At 44.6% G+C, this 14,326-nt stretch overlaps 2 protein-coding genes across 2 annotated transcripts in view; one reads left to right on the forward strand and one right to left on the reverse strand.

Moving 5' to 3' along the window:
• LOC116824943 (uncharacterized) overlaps positions 1-11,706 on the forward strand; it is a 480,271-nt gene extending 468,565 nt beyond the window's left edge. The window contains 1 exon segment of the mRNA XM_075071952.1: positions 5,435-11,706. Coding sequence (XP_074928053.1) covers positions 5,435-6,215 — 781 coding nt within the window. The 3' untranslated portion in view covers positions 6,216-11,706.
• Positions 1-14,326, reverse strand: part of LOC116832036 (uncharacterized) — a 524,829-nt gene that overhangs the window by 336,684 nt on the left and 173,819 nt on the right. The window lies entirely within an intron of this gene.

Below are 14,326 nucleotides of genomic sequence, written 5' to 3' on the forward strand. Positions count from 1 at the left end.
CTAACTAATTACAAACAACTACTAAAGAACGAAAACTAACTACTAACTATTATTTAAAAGTTCAACTATATACAAAATTCAAGAGGATACGAGTGAATGCTAGGGAGGTGGAGAACAGATAGTCTGTGCTCCACAGTTCCAATGACCGACACGGGCGGTAAGAAGGAACTGAGGAGCGGTCGGGCCGGCAGGGCTATATATCAGGCGCCATGACGGCACCACTCCAGGGAGCGCCCTGCCGGCCCACCGAGTGTTGCTAGGGTAAAAGTCTCCGACGAACGTGCACGCGGCGCGCACACACCTACTGGAATGGATATGAGCAAGCACTCGAAGAAGAAAGCTCCTTTCATATCCAAGATTGAAAAAGCAGTTGAGTTACTGCAGAGGAAATACCCCAATGTGACAATTAACAAGTATGAACTGTTTGATGAAAACAACAAGGTGTCCGATGGCACTTAAAGACTAACAGATTTATGTGGGCATAAACTTTCATGGGTAAAAGACCCCACTTCTTCAGATGCATTTATCAAAAAGTGTGTGGGGGGGTTACCCATAAAAGCTTATGCCCAAAAAAATCTGTTAGTCTTTAAGGTGCCCCCGGACTTGTTCTTGTTTTTGTGGACACAGACTAACACAACTACCGCTCTGATGTAACTCTGTTAAATGAGTTTGTGACAGGGAAACTATGTGAATGCAATGACACAACTACAATTATCATAATGTGTGGCAGATGGAATGAAGTAATCAAACATTGTAAGGAATCCTCAGTACCACATGCAAATATTAAAAAAAAATGGCAGAACTGAGCCTGTGCCTGCTTGGCAGTAATGCTTCAGTCACAGTGATATTTTCTGTCATGAGTGATCCGTGGACAGGACAAAAATCCAGATACAAGGCTGAAACTGTGAAAGCCATTCTCAAGTTACTGTCAAAACAAACTTCACTTTGACCTGGAAGATAATCTCTAGGTGGACTCCACTAGCAGAAGCAACAAGTTGTCATGCCAGTTTTCTTGCAACATAGAGATAACACAGCATTCATTGATAAGCCTGTCAAAAATAAATGACATTGGCATCGGTGCAAAGAAAGATAGTCTTTAAATAGGCTATTTAGACAGTGGGTATGGAAAAACTGATGTTGTATTGTTTATAACCAGTGTTTGAATGCACTTCTTTAGTGTGACATCACATCCAAACTGATTACATGCATATTTGTTTTGTATTTGTAGTGTATATGTGCAACTGCTAAAATATAAGATGCTAAATCAATTTGCCTCCCTATGCTCTGCAACTTACATTTTCAGCCTTGGCTTCTTTGCTGTGCTCCCACCTCTTTGTGTGTCCCTGGATTTGGTTTACAAAATGTGATGGTCACGTTACCACATTCTGAAACTTGGGGATAGGCAAGACAAATCAGACCACTGAAAGTAGGGTGACCAGATGTCCCAATTTTTTAGAGACAGTCCCAATTTTGGGAGCTTTTTCTTATATAGGCACCTATTATTCACCACCCCCTGTCCCGATTTTTTACACTTACTATCTGGTCACCCTAACTGAAAGGGTACAGTAGTCTGAAAAGGCTGAGAGCAATTGCTCTAGGGCCATCTCTACCTCTGATTCATTCCATCCAGAGATTTCTCCGTGTTCAGGAAGCAGAGAAGGGTTCTTTCTGGATCCCTTGGGGGGGCGGGGACACAGGGAGGAGGTTTCCTCAGATTCTACCACAAGAGGGCTCTGGCGATTGCATGGAGGGGAGGCTACTCTATGTCTGTCTGCTCAGGATACTGGGGTTAGACTTCCTGGGTCAGACTCGGCTGCTGCCGCCTCCATTGTGAGCCAGGAGCCCGCGCTGATCAGCTGCCGCTACCCGGAGGGGTGTGTGCGGGGAGAGCCCTTCCCTAGCGCCCCTCTGTGCCCAGCCGGGGGCGACTTTCTCCGGCGGCTGGACCAGCCCGTGGGGCAGCCCCGGGCTCTGCTGACACCAGCTCCTGAGCCGGAGCCTGCAGGTGATGGGAGAGACCCGGGGGAAGGGCTGGGGCCGGACAGGAAAGTGGCTCTGCACCAAGGGCCCCTCCTGGCCCCAGCTCTGCTGCCCCCCCTGACACCCCACCCCCAACAATCTCTGGCCCCGAAAGCGCCGAGCCAGCTCCGGGAAAGCGAACACCCCGGGCCGGGACAAGGACCGAGCCTCCCGGGCAGAGGGGAGGGGAGAGAGGGAAGAAGGGAGAGAACAAATGTCAGGAGGAATCAATACACCCATTCAGGGCAAGATTTTCAAAAGTGCTCAACTGCCAACACCTCCCCATAGAGAACAACGGAGAATGCCCCCTATGGAGAACAATGAAGAGTGCCCCCTCCCCATGGAGAATAGTGAGAGTTGCTGAGGGCTGAGCTCTTGAAAATCTTACAGAGAACTGAACAAAGGATAGACGGTCTGAGGCTGTGGCTTTGCTGCCAACGTAGGGGATGTTTTTACAGCGGGAGATAGCTAACACCGTTTTGTTTTCCTGCTGTAAAATCTTAGTGGAGAAATTACTCTAATTTTTACCACGATGTAGCTAAGCAAGGACATACCCAGGAGTGGAGAGGGGGTATAGTGTTGAACCTGGTAAAAATCTGTCTGTATCCTGTCTCCACTGGCATTTTACCAAGAATTGGCTGTCATTTGTTAATCTTGTAAAAAAAACTGAAACAAAACCCCTCTTCTGGCATTAGATACAGCATACTAAAGGCAGTGGAGAGGTTCCCAGCTCCCACCTGCAGCATCCCTGGGCAGATTCATTTTCCTGGGAACAGGGCAAGGAGCAGAGAGAGAGAAGGCCAGCTCCTGACAATGCCAAGGAGTATCCCCCAAAGCTGCTCCTTTGATTCTGCTTTTTATGAAGATGATTATTGTTCCTTTCAGGCACACAAAAGTAGCCTGGGCTTTTTGCAGAAAGAAGTGTATGCATATAGTCCACAGCAAATTCATATATTCTACGGCCAGAAGGGACCATTTTGATCATCTAGGCTGATCTCTTTAAACACAGAGGTTAGAGAATTTCACCTAGTGTTTCCTGCATCAAACCCAATAACTTGTGGCTGAGCTAGAGGAGATCTTTTAGTGAGACATCTGATCTTAGCTGAAAGACTCCAAGTGATGAAGAATTCACCACATCCATCCAATGAGCTGTTCCAAGGGTTAATTATCCTCAGTGTTAAAAATTTCCACCTTATCCTGAGAATGTCTAGCTCCAGCTTCTAGCCATTGGATCCTGTTCTGTTTATTTGCTAAATGAAAGATTCTTACTCTATCAAAAATATCTTCCTTTGTAAATACTTAAAGACAGTGATCACATTGCTGCTTAACCTTCTTTTGGATATGTTAAATAGATTGAGTTTCTGAAGTCAGGTTTTTCAGGCCTCAGATCATTCTCATCTGAATTCTCCAGTTTCCCAATATTCTTTTAAAAAGTGTGGATACCAGAATCAGATACAGAATTCCTCTAATGGTTTCACCAATGTTTTATATAGACAATAGGCCACCTCCCTACTCTATATTCCCCTGCTCATATGTCCAAGGATCATATTGGATCTCTTAGCCACAGCATCACACTGGGAGCTTATGTTTATCTGGGTTCCACCATGACCCCAAAGTCCTTTTCAGAGTTACTGCTTTCCAGGGTACAGTCCCTCATTCTGTAAGCATGACCTACATTTGTTCTTAGATGTATAACCTTACCTTTGACTGTATTAAAACAAATGTGTTTCAGATGAGCTCATCTTATCAAGAGCTCCCATTTGCTCTACAATACTGACATATCATTATCATTATCATTTTTACTAGTCTAATAATTTTTGAGTCATACTTTACCAGCAATGACTTTATAATGACTTCCTTTATCACCCAACTTGTAATCTCGTCAAAAATATCAAGTTTGTTTGACAAGATCTGTTTTCCATAAAATCATGTTGATTGGCATTATGTTACCATCTTTTAATTTTTTACTGAGTGGGTCCTGTATTCATTCCATTATTTCATTCTGTTACCAACAGGGCTGTCATTACCCAGGTCAACCCATTTGCCCAATCTTGCAGACATTTTTGTATGTAAATTTCTCATGAAAATAATAACATCAATCCTATAAGTTAAATTTTTCACCTGCTTAATTGAATGCAGAATTGGGTTCAGTGTTCAGACCTTACACAAATGAGGGTCATGGCAGAAGCATGGGGGACAGAAGGAACAAGTGGAACTGTAATGAGTTCAGGGGATGGGTGCATCTTGGTGGTGATATTATATCAGTTTATTTTTAATATCTAAGGAATGGATACAATTTTCAAAAGCACCATAGGCATTTAGGAGCCTTTCAAAGGGAATTAGGCATCTAACCTGTTTATGCACCCAGGGAGCTTTTCAAAAGCATCTGTTGGCATCTTGAGGCTCCTAAATACCTTTGAAAATCTGTCCCTTAAATGCTTTTGCAAGTTGGAGTTAGGCCCACTGGAAAATCATAGAATCGTAGAAATGTGGGATGGGAGGGACCTTGAGAGGTCATCTAGTCCAGTCCCCTGCACTGAGGCAGGACTAAGTATTAAATACACCATCTCTGACAGGTATTTATCTAACCTGTTCTTAAAAACCTCCAATAACAGAGATTCCTCAGCCTCCCTAGGTAATTTATTTCAGTGCTTAAAATGTTCCCTTTGGTAAATAGAAGGGCTGATTTTCAGAGGTGCTGAGCACCTACACCTCATAGCATTATTATTTGTCCTGTGGGAGAGCCTAGAATCCAGTTCTGTTGTGCTGAGCATTGTACAAATAGATAGTTGCTGCTCCTAAGAGCTTATACATTCTAAAGTACAACATGCAAATGCAACAAACTGATGGAAAGCACAAAGAAACAGGCAATTTTGATCAGTGTGATAAAGAGTGGTCATAGCTCACCATTACTAAGATGTTTATAGGGATGATGGCAAAGGAGAGTATTGGAAGAGGGACAGTGTAGTGGTTTGCTAGGTCCATGATGTTGTCATGAATTTAGGGCTCATGAAAGGTGAGAGTTTTTTATTGTGGTAAATTTGAAGATATTCTGTCAACAGGTGTTGATTTTCTGTTCCCCTTCTGAGGTTCCCCTTCCCCCCCAGCACAGGCAATGACTCATCTATGGATTCTCTCTCTATCCCAGCTGTGAGTGAGAAGAAGGAGAACAGTCTGAGATGGAGGAACCATACAAGATGTCTCTAACAAGATCCAAAGGCAATGTTTCTGAGAGCCCCGAGCAGGAAAAATCCCCTAGGAGTTCAGCTGAATCAGAAGCACAGCAGCAAAACACTCCAGAGGAAAGTAAATCTGCTCACAGTGGACGAGGTGTGAGGAAGCGCAAAGGCACCATCGTCCGCCGGAGAACATTCATGGGGGAGAGGCCCAACATCTGCATTGAGTGCGGGAAAAGCTTCCTTCAGAGCTCAGACCTTATTAACCATCGGCGAATCCACACGGGGGAGAAACCCTATAAATGCATTGACTGCGGGAAAAGCTTCAGCATCAGCTCAAACCTCATCCGACACCAGAGAACCCACACGGGAGAGAAACCCTATAACTGCCCCGACTGTGGGAAAAACTTCACGGACAAGTCGACCCTGACCCAGCACCAGCGGGTCCATACGGGTGAAAAGCCCTATAAATGCATTGACTGTGGGAAGAGCTTCAGCCGCAGCTCCCACCACAAGAGGCATCTGAGGAGCCCTCCAGGGAAGAGACAGAGCAAATGCACCCACCGGGAAAGTACTGCTGTTGGGAAGGTCAAAGAAACCAAAGCATCAAAGAAGAGAACCTCGACCGTTGAGATCTCCAACACTTGTGCTGAATGCTGGCAAAGCTTCAGCCAGAACTCGGACCTGGTCAAACACATGAGAATCCACACAGGAGAGAAACCCTATGAGTGTCCCGACTGCGGAAAAAGATTCAATGTCAGTTCAAACCTGATCAGACACCAGAGGATCCACACAGGAGAGAAACCCTACACGTGCTCTGACTGCGGGAAAAGCTTCACTGACAAATCCACTCTGACCCAACACTACCGGATTCACACGGGAGAAAAACCCTATATATGCACTTATTGTGGGAAAAGCTTTAGTCACAGCTCCCACCACAAAAGACATGAAAAAATCCATAAGGGAAGGAACTCGGTGTCCTTCCTGCCATTGTGGCCCTACCCCACTCAAACTTTCTAAAGAACGGGGTGCATACTAAAGAGCCAGAAGGCAGATTGGTGTGAATTATAGAGAGAGAGAAAGTGAGCACTGTGTGACCTGGAGAGTAAGAACTGCTACATGTCATCAGACTTGCAGTCAAGCTACTCCAGTCCCATTTCCAAAAGTGGCTATTAATCACATACCTCAAAGGAAGGTGTGAAACTCCTATAAGGGACAATTTTGCAATAACCTGTCCATGGGGGGAAAGTGGCTGCCTGTTCCCAGACTGTTAATTGGTTGGCTTATGTCCTCAATATAAAGATCCCTTAGAAACCTTTATCCTAGCCATGGTAACTGTTTGATGATATTTTTTATCATTCCCATAGATGTGTCTAATTCCCTTTTTTTGGAATCCTACTCTTGTTCTCTATAACATCTTGTCGTGGTGAGTTCAACATGCTAGCCATGCATTGTGTAAATAGTATTTCTTGTTGTCAGTTTTAAATTAATACCCATTATTTCACTGGGCATCTCCTTTTTGTTGTACTGTGAGAGAGGGCAAGTGGGGAACCCAATTTGCTGGTACTTTCTCTCTGCTGTTTATACACCTAAATCATGTGCCCTCTTTTTCATCATCTCTCTAGACTAAATAGTTCCAGTCTTTTCATCCCCTTCTCATACAGAAGTCTCTCCTGCCCTCTAACAATTGTTGTCTCCTGTCTCTGAACCCCATCTAATTCTGCTATATCCTTTTTGAGATGGGATGACCAGATCTGAATGCAGTATTCCTGGTTTGGGTGTCCCATCAATTTCTATGGTGGCATTAGAATATTCAGTATTATTTTCTAACCAAATGTTTATCCATACTTTATTTTTTATCCACTATTGCGCATTGTGGAGAGGTTTTCACTGATGTGTCTAGTATGACTTCTGCATCTCTTTCCTTAGTTGTTGCACTTAATTTAGATCCTAGCAGTGTGTATGAGTAGATGATATTGTCCCTTTTAGCAGGCCACATGGTGCCAGCAACTTCCAAGCAGAATTCTCTCTTTGAAGTGAAGAGGGAGATTAAATATATATTAGCAGAGACTTTCAAAGCAGCCTAAGGAGTCTGGATGCCCTGGGTGTGGTTTTCCAAAGCTCCTAAGTGATTTGTAATGGTATTTAGGCATTGTTCTGCTCAGCATTGCAACACTTAAGGGTATGTCTACACTACGGGATTATTCTGATTTTACAGAAACTGATTTTTGGAAACAGATTGTATAAAGTCGAGTGCACGCGGCCACACAAAGCACATTAATTTGGCGGTGTGCATCCATGTACCGAGGCTAGCATCGACTTCCTGAGCGTTGCACTGTGGGTAGCTATCCCATAGCTATCCCATAGTTCCCGCAGTCTCCCCCACCCATTGGAATTCTGGGTTGAGATCCCAATGCCTGATGGACCCAAAAATTTGTTGCAGGTGGTTATGGGTAAATGTCGTCAGTCAATCCTCCCTCCGTGAAAGCAATGACAGATAATCATTTCACACCCTTTTCTCTGGATTCCCCGGGCAGATGCCATAGCACGCCAGCCATGGAGCCCATTCAGCCTTTTTTCACTCTCACCATATGTCTACTGGATGTTGCTAACAGATGCGGTACTGCAGCACTACACGGCAGCATTCCCTTGCCTTTGCATGTTAGCAAAGACAGTTACCAGCCCTACTGTACCGTCTGCTGCTTTGCAAGTTGACAATGATGGTTACCAGTCATACTTTACCGTCTGCTGCTGTCATGAGTGCTCCTTGCTGGCCTCGGTGAGGTTGGTCGGGAGCATCTGGATAAAAATGGGAATGACTCCCCAGGTCGTTCTCTTCTTTAAGTTTTGTCTAATGGAGAGTCAGTCCTGCCTAGAATATCAGGCAAGCCTACTAAAGAACCAGAGAGGCAAATGGCTGCTCTGGGTCAGAGCCTCAGACATCCTGCAGAAATGATGAGTTGCATGCCATTCTAGGGGGTGCCCCTGCAACAACCCCACCCGTTGCTTCCCTCCTCCCCCATCCCTCTTGGGCTACCATGGCAGTTACCCCCCATTTGTGTGATGAAGTAATAAAGAATGCATGAATAAGAAACAACACTAACTTGTAAACAACACTCTGCAAGCAGAGATCAAAGGGGGGAGGGAAGGGCAGCCTCCAGCTGCCATGATATTCCAGGCAGGAGTGGCTCTCCATTAAAGTTTAAAGAAGAGAACGACCTGCAGTCATTCCCATTTTTGCCCAGGCACCCCCGGCCGACCTCACCGAGGCCAGCCAGGAGCACTCACAGGACAAGGATGACGGCTATCAGTCCTACTGTACCATCTGCCGTCAGGAAGGGAAGGGAAGGGGATGATTCTGTGTAGCGCTGCAGCACTGTGTCTGCCAGCAGAATCCAGTAGACGTATGGTGACATTGAAAAAGGTGAGAGAGGATTTTTTTCCGTTTGCTTTCATGGGAGCGGGGAGATGACATATACCCTGAACCACAATGTTTTTGACCCTTCAGGCTTTGGGAGCTCAGCCAAGAATTCAGATGGTTTTCGGAGAGTGTGGGAACTGTGGAATAGCTACAGTCATCAGTCGCCCCTCCCTCCGTGAGCATCCATTTGATTCTTTGGCTTTCTGGTACGCTTGTCTCAACTCCTTAGCTTCACACAGCACTGTTTTGAGTCCCTGTTGTGGCCTCTGTCCATCATGGCCTTGGAGATTTTTTCAAATGTTTTGGCATTTCGTCTATTGGAACAGAGTTCTGATAGAACAGATTCATCTCCCCATACAGAGATCAGATTCAGTATCTCTCGTACGGTCCATGCTGGAGCTCTTTTTTGATTCTCGGACTGCATGATCACCTGTGCTGATCAGCTCTCCATGCTGGGCAAACAGGAAATGAAATTCAAAAGTTCGCAGGGCTTTTCCTGTCTACCTGACCAGTGCATCCAAGTTCAGGTTGCTGTCCGGAGCGAACACAGTGGTGCACTGTGGGATAGCTCCGGGAGGCTAATACCATCAAATTGTGGCCACACTAATCCTAATTCGAAATGGCAATACCGATTTGAGCGCTACTCCCCTCGTCGGGGAGGAGTACAGATATCGATATTAAGAGCCCTTTATATCGAAATAAAGGGCTTCGTTGTGTGGACGGGTGCAGGGTTAATTCAGTTTAATGCTGCTAAATTCAAGATAAACTCATAGTGTAGACCAGGCTTAAGTCACATTTTCAAAGTTGATTTAAGTACTTAGGAGCCTAATTTCCACTAAAAGTCAAGAAAAGTTGTTCTACATCACTTAAGGCCAGATTTTCAAAGGTCTTTCAGCACCTAGACATGCAGATAGGTGTCTAGTGGGATTTTCAAAAGAGCCTAAGTGCCTGACTCCATTGAAATAGCCCCTCAAATCAATGGGTGTTAGGCATGTAGGCAATTGTGAAAATCCCTTTAGGTGCCTAAATAACTTTAAAAATCTTGCCCTTAGGCACTTTTGAAAATTTTACCCCCAGTTTCCAGAGCTGGGTGTCCAAATCCCTTTGGATGGTTTTGAAAAATCTCAGGCGACCTCTGTCAATCATAAGGTTTTTTCATAGAACCCATTACCATAGTATTTAAACACTTCCCTGGAAAATGAAATCTGATTTTAAACTGATGGCATGATATGGCTCAAAGTGCATTGTGCTGCATTTACCTGCACTGAATTCCATCTGCTGTCATGTCGTCTAGTTCATGTAACATTGTTAGGTCCCCTCTGAAGTAACTCAGCCTTCTTTATATACAAAGTAATGCTGTATTCTCTGCAAATTTTGCCACCTCAGTTTTCATATTAAACACTGGCCCTAGGCATGGGCATAGTTTGGATGGGGCAGAGGGGGTGTTGCCCCCAAAACAAGCCTCAGGCAAGTGTGGAATTTGCCCTCCCCCGCCCCCAGCACAGCCCCATTGGCCTGACTGAAGCTCCCTCTCCCCCCCCCACCCCCAAATATAAAAGTCAAACTGTGGCCAGATGTTCCAATTTTATCAGGACTGTCCTCATTATTACGAGCTTTGTCTTATGTAGGATCCTATTTACCCCCCCACGTGCCCACTATCACTCCCTGTCCTGATTTTTCACACTTGCTGTCTGGTCACTTAACTAGTCCTAATACTGGACTCTGAAGGCACCCCACTGTTAACCTCTTACCATATTGAAAAACTGACTGACTATTTATCCTTTTTGTTTTCTGCCTCTTAGCCAGTGTCCAATCCATAACAGTACATTTTTTGTTCATCCTGTGACTACTTGGCTGCCTTAAGAGCCTCTGCTGAGGGACTTTGTGAAAAGGTTTTTTTGAAAGTCTAAATAAATTAGATAAATGAGAACCAGTTTGTATATTAATTTTTGTTAATAAATGATCAAAGCATTCCTCTAGATCAGGGAGATATGATTTTTGCTTTGCAGAAGCTGTGCAGGTTAGTCTCAATCATGGTGTGTTTTATGACTCTCTGTCTTTAGAGTTTGGCCTGAAGTGGACAAGTTGCCCCAACCTACCAACTCATGCATTTGCAGCCCTCACAGGCCTTCCTATGTCTCAGATAAAATATCATGCATTATTAGGGTGACCAGAGAGCAAATGTGAAAAATCGGGACAGGAGTGGGGGGTAATGGGAGCCTATATAAGAAAAAGAGCCAAAAATCGGGACTGTCCCTATAAAATTGGGACATCTGGTCACCCTATGCATGATATGCATGAGTGGGACTTGCACACAAAACACCACTTGGCCTAGGAGAAGGTGCACTTGTGAGCCAGGTGACTAAATTCTATGCTTATTTCTGTTGCAGAGTCATATTATTATTTCTGTAGTTCACAACCTGACTGACTAAGCTAGGTCTCTACCTAGAAATACATCCAAGATCCCTACAATGCCAGATCCAAGTTTCATACCTTTACCAGTGATGTGTTTCAGAATACATATGCCATATCTATGTACTTGGCTACCTGTCTGTAACCACAGTTCTGAACACATCTCTCTGCCAAACCCAGGAGCCCTGATTCTTAACATTCACTGTTATACAACTATTTGTGATACAACCCATTGGCAAAGTGAATGTTGCATCTCTCTCTAGGAGGTGGTCCACATAGAGGGTAAAGCCTGGATTCACAAAGGACCAAGGGGACTTGAGCCTGGATGACCCACCTCAAAAACACCAGGCTACAGAGTCATTCTCTCACTCTGTATGCCCTCATGACTCTTTAATTATTTATATACAGTGGAACAAGACAAATTGAAGGAGCCCCACACCAGAATATCCCATAGCTCAGTGGTTAGCACTTTCCTGAGAGGTAGATGCTGTGACCCAGAGTTCGGCTAGACTATGCCTACTGTGAGGAAAGGTGGAGGCAAAACAACACCATGAATACAACCTTACATTTTAAACTTTATAAAGGCAAAACAATTGAATAGAAAGTAACATCAAATATTCACTTAGGAAAATGTTAAACTGTAAATCACCATTCACAATAAAAAAATTTTTTCAACAACATGCTGTGTTTCAGAGCATGGAATCAGTTCCTCCTCTCTCTGGCTGCAAGTCCAGTTTCACCCCAGTGTCCCACCTTTGCCTTTCTGCAGCTTGTGATGCTCCTTTCATGACTGCCTCTCTTTCCAACGAATGTCAGCTTCTCACCCAGCGGTCCACACCTAGGCACCAAAGTATATTTCCTCTGTCAGTGTCTCAATGGTCAACCTCACTGATCATATGCTCTGTGCCCCTCACCACCAGGCTCTTTGCATACAACCCTTCAAGGGCCAGCTTTCCCCTCCCCAGTAAATGCCATTTTTACCCAACACATCCTCTTTTCGGCACCTTCTCTGCCTTTTTTCTGGTAGATCCTGAGCCTCCTCCCCACTCGAGCTGCCCTCTTCTTGTCTGCCCCTCTCTCCAGGACATAATTTTATGTTGCTGCACCAAATGCTAGTGCCAGGGCCATAGTTATTACTTGGGAGACCCTTGTTCAAATTATTTCCCTATTTTCTCTAACTACTGGGTTAAGCGGTTTCAAGTTGGATGTCCACATTTTGAATGGTTCCTGGTCTGGTAGGTGGCCTCTGAGCACACCTACCAGACCTGGCCCTACAGGCAAGATAGGTGTTCACTCACCTGTCTTCCCCAATTCATAGATTGTTCTGGGCCTTAGGTGGAGATAAGTGTCCGGATGCCTAGAGACAGGCACCAGTGTCCATGCTCAGAGGCAGAAACATAGGCATCTAGGGAACTTTTACCCTGAAAACTTAGATGGGGTAAGTTGCGGTGCTTGCAGGCAGTGGAATGGGGTTTCTGGATCACAGTGGAGCCTAAACTTGGGACGTAGGTGCCTAGCACACTGCTTCTGCGACCAATTGCTCCATTATCTCAAAAAGAAATCCAGGCGGTGGATCTGCATGGCCTCAGCCCAAATCCTCCTGAGGGAAAACACAGTCTGTGATCATGCAGTGACAGAATGTATTCTAATGCACCTGCACAAGGGGCAGGGTGAAGGTTGCATGGGTACCTCTCTCATAAGTTTAAAGTTACATTATTTATTTAACATTTAGACTGTGTTAGAGCCTAGAAGCCTCATCCAGGTCCGATCTCCACTGTGCCAGGTGGTGTACAAACATACAGCTAGTGACAGTCCCTGTCCCAAAGAGCTTAACATATAACAGGTGGATAAGAGGAACAAAGGGACCAAACTGAGGTAACAAAAATAATGGGCTATACACAATACTTTGCAAATCAGGAGTAGTAATTTTATATATATATATATATATATATATATATGCAAATTAGCTCACTAAATAATTTGCCTAAAACATCACACATGAATCTGTACAAAAGTTGGCAGCTGTGTACTACGCACCTTCCACTGGACCAGAAATGGAATATCAATTCTTGTATTTCTCTCTCTCCTGCCTTCTCGTCTATCTGTCCTTGTTTGTGTGTGCTGGAGAAAGCTGGACTTGACCCAACAGCTTTGTGAGTAAGCTGAGAACATTCTGGCTGAAACCCTGCGAACACTTCCAGCATTTAGCTGAGAAAAGCTGCCATTCTTCCCCAGCAGATTTAACTTTCAGAGAGGTTTCCATGTGCAATAACTCATGAGCTAAAGCCTTAGAGAGTAAGAAAGTACCTGGATAGAAACATGGCCCTTTAGGAGACATTTGAAGCTGTGTAATTGATGCCATAAGGAGCAGGATTCCACCTCTTTAAGTTTTTGTCCTAATTTTGAGGTGCACTAACTGCTGCTTAACCCATAAACCTCAACAACCCTGTAGATAGATGGTTCAGGATTGAATCAGGCAAACACACATTTGACACCAGTAAGTGTCTGCGATCACACAGAACATTAAAAAGCATTTACTATTGCGGATGGTGGCAAAATCACCAGAGGTGGCAACACGGTGCTAAATAGATTTAGCTCCTTAAGGCCTTGTCTACACTACATGGACAATAACAGCATAGCTACAAAAGCAGCAGAGAATCCTGTGGCACCTTATAGACTAACAGATGTTTTGGAGCATGAGCTTTCGTTGGTGAATACCCACTTCATCAGATGCATATAGTGGAAATTTCCAGGGGCAGGTATATATATGCTAGCAAGCAAGCTAGAGATAACGAGGTTAGTTCAATCAGGGAGGATGAGGCCCTGTTCTAGCAGTTGAGATGTGAAAACCAAGAGAGGAGAAAGTGGTTCTGTAGTTGGCAAGCCATTCACTGTCTTTGTCTGCTGCTTTTACAGATCCAGACTAACACAGCTACCCCTCTGATAGTTGACAGCATAGCTACAATGCCTTAGCTATGCCAGCAATACGCTGTAATGCAGATGCAGGCAATGGAAGGATTTTTTTCATTGCTGTAGGACAGCCACCTCCCTGAGTGATAGTAGCTAGATTGACAGTAGTATCTTCCATCAACCTAGCTAAGTCTACCTCTGTAGTTAGGTTGGCAAAGCTAAGCAGCTGCCCACGGGTGTGGATTTTTCACACCTCTGAGGGACGTAGCTATGTTGACTACATTTTATGTCAAGTATCAGAGGGGTAGCTGTGTTAGTCTGGATCTGTAAAAGCAGCAAAGAGTCCTGTGGCACCTTATAGACTAACAGTATTGGAGCATGAGCTTTC

Source organism: Chelonoidis abingdonii, chromosome 13 (genome assembly GCF_003597395.2).
Source record: "Chelonoidis abingdonii isolate Lonesome George chromosome 13, CheloAbing_2.0, whole genome shotgun sequence".
Taxonomy (NCBI): Eukaryota; Metazoa; Chordata; order Testudines; family Testudinidae; genus Chelonoidis; species Chelonoidis abingdonii.